The sequence below is a fragment of the Prosopis cineraria genome, unplaced genomic scaffold (assembly GCF_029017545.1).
Source record: "Prosopis cineraria cultivar Desert tree isolate PC_DT_omini unplaced genomic scaffold, ASM2901754v1 PC9, whole genome shotgun sequence".
Lineage (NCBI taxonomy): Eukaryota > Viridiplantae > Streptophyta > Magnoliopsida > Fabales > Fabaceae > Prosopis > Prosopis cineraria.
Window position 1 is genome coordinate 6,521,574 of NW_026555340.1, and position 6,167 is coordinate 6,527,740.

At 28.5% G+C, this 6,167-nt stretch overlaps 1 protein-coding gene across 1 annotated transcript; it reads right to left on the minus strand.

The window, feature by feature from the left end:
• Nucleotides 1-4,214: 4,214 nt before the first annotated feature.
• On the minus strand, nt 4,215-5,726 carry LOC129320411 (probable pectinesterase 55). The gene is made up of 2 exons (XM_054965857.1): nt 5,556-5,726; nt 4,215-4,460 (listed from the first exon to the last, which is right to left on the minus strand). Exons 1-2 carry the CDS (start codon nt 5,724-5,726, stop codon nt 4,215-4,217), a joined length of 417 nt encoding a protein of 138 aa, XP_054821832.1.
• Nucleotides 5,727-6,167: the final 441 nt, after the last annotated feature.

Below are 6,167 nucleotides of genomic sequence, written 5' to 3' on the forward strand. Positions count from 1 at the left end.
AAAGTACTATAAGGCTTCTTAGCTTTTTTTAATCCTCATGAATAACATTAAGCTCTTAAATGGTCATTAATGGAACTACATTGTTCCCAACCACCATATTTATGAGAATTTTTGGACATTTAATTTCCTCTAACTACTAATCATCATAAAATCATCGATACTAAATTTATTTAGCTCAACTTACTCCCATTAACTCTATTTAAGTCAATGGGTTTAGACTTATAGCTTTTATGGACCGAAAATTACTATTATCAATCAAACCTTAACTTCTACCATCAAGAAAATGGAAGAAGAGAGAAAGATTTAAGTAAGAAAGCTTACCTTTGGTGTTTATAAGCTCCAAATTACTCTTATAAGTCGATTTTTTCAAGCCCTAGCTTAGCTTTTCATCTCTCTCTTAGTTCCTTTTGTTTTTCTCTTCTCTTTAGCTTCAGTTTCGCGACTTAATACAGTAGAAATCTGACCATACGCTGCGGTAGACGCACAATGCACCGCGGGACATGGCACCAAGAGCTTCTTCTAGGCATGTTGTTACACATGCACCACGGTGGCTCATCCACAAGCCGCGATGCGTGGCACAGAACCACTTTCTTCAGAAATTCTCCTTTGGACCCACATTTAGTATTGAAATCGAGACCAAACATGCCCGTTAGGCATCTCTGGCCACACACCTCACTAATACAGTTAATTAGTCTATTTGAGCTTAATTAGTCTAATTTAAAATCAAGGATGTTACACTAGCGCTCCTAACATTTGTTTGTCTTTGAACATCAGTTTTCTTTTTCATTAAGGTGTTTCGTGGTTCTTAAAGTGTTTGGTATTTAGAACTTTTCTAACTCTCTTAAACTTATAAAGCACATCCCTTTTCTATCTTATTTATAGACTAGGGTTTTAGTTTCCTTTAATGAGCCAACAAAAATATTAGATTAAATTTATCTCATAAATTAAATCTATAATATTATATCTAATTTAAATTTATTTATAAATTTAAACTATAAAACTGATATGACATTCTCTCATATCATATTAGTTATTAAATTTAATTTATCATATAAAATTAAATTTAAAACTAACACAATATAATATAATATAATATAATATAATATAATATGTATATACATATTATATTATATATACACACACACATATATATTTCAAATATATATATATATAATATAATATTATATATATATATATATAATTTTATATATCATATACATATACATATATATATATACGCATAAATATATACATTTTGAATATATATAATTATATTTTAAATTTTATATTTTATATAAATATATATATATATCAAATAAAAATTTATATATATATATATATAATTCATTTACCCTATAGTAGATTCATTGAATCTAGACATGTTCCAGGTTTATTGATTTAGACATTATGGCTCAAGTTAAGCTATTCTTGTGTGTAACCCTGTAGGCCCATATGAAATTGGCATTAGGCTAATTACACTATTAGCCCACAAGTTACAAGTGGCTTCTAGCAAGACATTGCAACTACTCAATTCATATGGGAATCGATGATCCAATATAACTTATTATGTAACCATATCACATCCTTTTTGTCACGTGATATTTTGGTCAAGTATGAGATATGAAATTATTTTTTTCATTTACTTGATTATTATTTTCTCAATCTCTAAGTGGACTGACTGTAGCAATAGAAAAACCCTTTCTATTATAGTATGGCCATACATTTTTTCAGTTTTACTCATCAAGGGGCCCAGTAATATCTCTCACTGAATGTGAGGGACAAATTCCATCTTGACCACTCATATTCGTCTGCATGAATATCACTAAACTCAATCATAGCCTTTATGATCACTCGATCAAGGGTGACTTTTGACTAGGCCAAAGTTTAGTGGTCATCATGTAGGAATCCATGATGATCTCAGGTCAAAGGGCTTAGTGATATGGTTACATATGAGATAAGCTTATGACTTGTACTATGTAGCTTTCTGATAGTAAGTCGGTCCAGTACCTTGTACTCTTTTAAGTGCCTATAATTTTAATTTGTATCTCTATAATTAATTAAAGTTATACTAGTCTTGTTTAATCTATAATCCCTCATAGATGACTGACCAGGGACATTTAGGACAATTACTCTAGTTTGTCTAAGAATAAAGTTATCATAGTGAACATGCAATTGATATGATAACAAGAAAGAAATTTATTAAATAATAATATGCATAGTACAATGATTGGCCTTAGGGCACAATTTTCAACACAAATTTCATATCAAACTTAGAAAATATTAAAGCATTAGATAATTTTCCTATCAATTCTTTTTTTTTTTGTTAGGAATTGGATATCTAATCCATCTTAAAACTTTATTTCATGACTTATAATTTATAACTAATCTTGGAGCACTCTTTCTATTTTTGCAATATTTTGCACATAAAAAGCTGGGCAACTCCAACGAGACTTGCTAGATCTTATTAATTTCTTTTCAAGTAATTGTTAAATTTTCATTTTACAATATTGCAACAATTTTTGATTCATCTGTATTGGTCTAGTTTTTGTTGGGATTTGTTTTTTCATTAAATTTTTTTATAAGATAATTCAACTATGTGCTTTTTCCTATCCCAAAAAGCATTTGGATGTTCGGCACATGTGTCTCTTTCAAAATTTTCTTTTAAATTATTGATTATCTTTTTTATTTATAAGTTTTCTACCTATTCTTCAATTCTTTTATAATTAATTTCTTTATTAAGAAATTTTTTTTTCTTTTTCTATATATAACATTTACTCTAAATATAGACTCTTGTTTTAACATTTTTATTTCTTTAACTTTTTGGGGTTTAACTTTAATCCAATCAAAATTATTTTTTTTCCTCCTATTTTTGTTAGTATCCCTTCATAACTTGCTTTAGAGGGTAATAGTACCAAATAAAAATATTCTTAAAACATATACCTTAATTACAAATATGAGCATTTGATAGTTTATACTATATATCTAACTTTGAATTATTGGTTGTTCCTATTTTTTCATAGGTTTTTTATATTATTTTGTTGAAATTAATCCTTCATGTATACAATTCATAACGGCTCCTAAATCTATTAAAACAACTATAGTTCTTGAAAATTCTTGATTTATTACTAAATTTACTTGACAATACAATTTTCTATAAGTTAATTGTGATATTATATTTATATATCTATTTTGATCTATTTCTGTTGGAATTTTACTTATTTCATCTTCTGCTTTAATGTTGTTATTAAGAGTTTTATTAGTTTCTATTAAAGCTTTTATCTATAATAATTCTATTTCTCTTAGGGATTTATTTTCTTTCAATTCTTTTATTTCTTGTTTTATTTGTTTTTATCTCTTGTTGTAATTCTTTTATTCCTACCGGGTTAATTTGATCTGGTTTAAACCTTTTTAATATATCTTTTATGATTATAGGTTCTTTAGAATTTGAGGTTTTTCTTCTTTATCTATAATATCTTTAATTTTTTTAGTAACTATTGTCTTTTAATATTTTCATCTTGGATTTTATCTATAATTTCTACTATAGCTACAAACATGAATCCCAAGTATAATTTTAAAGGAAAAAACATGACTTTAAATATCTATATTTTACTCGAGTTTTGCTATAGATCCCTATAATTTTTTTTATGTTTCAGGTTTTTATACTTTTGTCTTTCGATATTTTAGGTCTCTATAACACCACTTATGGAGGGACATAGAACGTAACACTGAAAAATTAAAACTCTAGAGACCTATAGTATCAAAAAAAAGTGTAAAAACTTATAGCAAAACTCGAATAAAATGCAGAGACTCAAAGTTATATTTTTTTATTTGAAAGTTACATGTGAAACTTAAATGTTTTATATCTAATTGTAACTCCTTAATTCACCAAGTTTGTTTACTTATCGATTTAGTCCATAAATTTAATCTTTATTAATCAAGTCTTGGAGTTTCAAAATCACACACAATTAGTCCCTATGATGTTATTTTCCTTTCAAACCTAAAGGATCTATTGTTTATGGTTTTGAAATTTTAGAGACTTGTTTGTTAAAAATTAAACTTCAAGGAGCAAATTGATCATTGAAGAAAATTGGAGGGACCAAAAGATTCAATATTCCTTTAGAAAATTTTATCAGGAACTAATTATTATTAATTAAATATTTTGGGTCAACTATATTTTTTCTTAAAATAAAAAGAAACTAAATAATATGCATGTCTTACACATCGTGTTGATCACAAGCACCCCAGCCCACAGGGTCGACGACACTTGAGAGACAGGAATTGGCGAAGATAGCCCTAGAATATGGTCCATAAGCTCTCCCAAGGAGGGATTTTCCAATTCCATCCACGTAGAATCCATTGAACACATACCCATTTGTTTCGTTAATGGATTTTCTCTTTTGTGCTGCCATAACACTACCTTTTCGACCCTCTGATCCTGATTTAATATAGATAGTGCAATTCTACCCAAACGTACCAATAATTAAAACTCATATATTCTAGTTCAATGTTTTCAATATGTAAATGCATTCATGTCAATATACATGTAGTATTTTTCGTTGACATATATATGTATATATATATTGGAAGTCAACAAAGATTACAAACGTTAATCCAACGATTACTACACGCAAATCAACAATATAATTGACTACAAAGGGGGAAAAAATAGAGAACCAATCAAATGACAGCCAAGACCAAACTAAATAAACATAAAAGCTAACAAGTTGCAGATTAACGGCTAATTTATTTAAAGAGTTAATGAGCAACCTAAATTATGAACTATTACGTGAATAATATTATAGACCTTGAATGCATGAAATGTGCAAAAACTTTACTTGACTTCTAAATTCTGAGCACCTAAAATTTCATAGTTAAACAGCCATTACTTTTGTAGTTGTGAGGCCCAATCTAGGATAAAAGTTGATGAAAGTTTTTACATATTTTAAAAGTTTAGGGTCCAAGATATTATTCACATAATAGTTTAGGATCCAAGATCCTTATTGACCCTTATTTAAAATTTAAAAAAAAGTGATTTTAGTTAAGCTTAACATTTGATTTGCTGGGAGATAATAACTAAACTAATTGTGAACGTTTGAGCAAAATAATTTATTTGTTTTTAACACGTCTCTTATCTTTGCTTAGCTCAAATTCTTCCAACAACATCCTCATATTCCAAACAATCTACTTATATTTAGCCTAATTAAAATTATTTTTAATTTTAAACAAACTGGCCCTAATTAAGTCATAATAATAGGGGATGCTATTAAGATTTTCTCTACCAACTATCAAGTCCCACCCTTTCCACGCCAGTGTTGTATAACTTATTGTAGTTACAAGAATAAGATATATATATATATATATATAGTAAAACCAACAGCAAGTCATGTTATTATTTACATATAATAAGCTGTAAATAATGTTACTCATCTAAGTCATCTTAAATCCATATAATGCTTACTTTAAAACATAGATATAGATCCATATACACACATGCTACATTGGGTTAATTACCTGATAGATTGATTGACCTTTTCCAACTATGAAATCTACTTCACCTTGAATGTAGCAGTTATGGCAGTAATGGCGCGACCTGTATGATCAAATAAGGTGTCTTGGACACCTTTGAAGGAACAATCATAGAATGCTTTTTTGTCTCCTCTCACTGCAGCTGCTAATGCTGGAAGTGCTCTCCTCTCTTCGTCTTCTCCCGGAGGATGATTGTACATATTCTACTTAACGCATTCAACCATCATCATACATTCATATATACATACATACATCAGTATGTTACACGTACATCCATATATACATACACTAGATGAGGGGTTGCATAATCTTAAAACTTAAGAGCCGAGGTGCAAATATTAAAACTTAAGGATAAATAGTTACAAATTTTAAGGGTATAAATGCAAAAAACTAAAACTTATAAACCAACTTTATAGTCTTCTCCAAAATGATTCAGTGTATTTCCTCACCAGTCACCACCATGTGGCTCCGCCGCTGCGGGCGCGTATATACACATATTTCTACATGCTTTTACTGTATATCAAAATCTGTGTGTATGGCCTTTATTAGGATATCTGCGTATAATACTATACTATATTCAATGATAAAACGTTATACTCTTTTTTTTATTTAAAAAAATATTTTCCAATAAATAATAGGCT

What these genes read in the sequence shown, in the direction of transcription:
- LOC129320411 (XM_054965857.1), bottom strand. Translation starts at nt 5,726, where the DNA reads ATGTACAATCATCCTCCGGGAGAAGACGAAGAGAGGAGAGCACTTCCA. An exon ending in CCATAACTGCTACATTCAAG is followed by an intron (nt 4,461 to 5,555) that starts GTGAAGTAGATT and finishes ACGTTTGGGTAG; the next exon opens with AATTGCACTATCTATATTAA.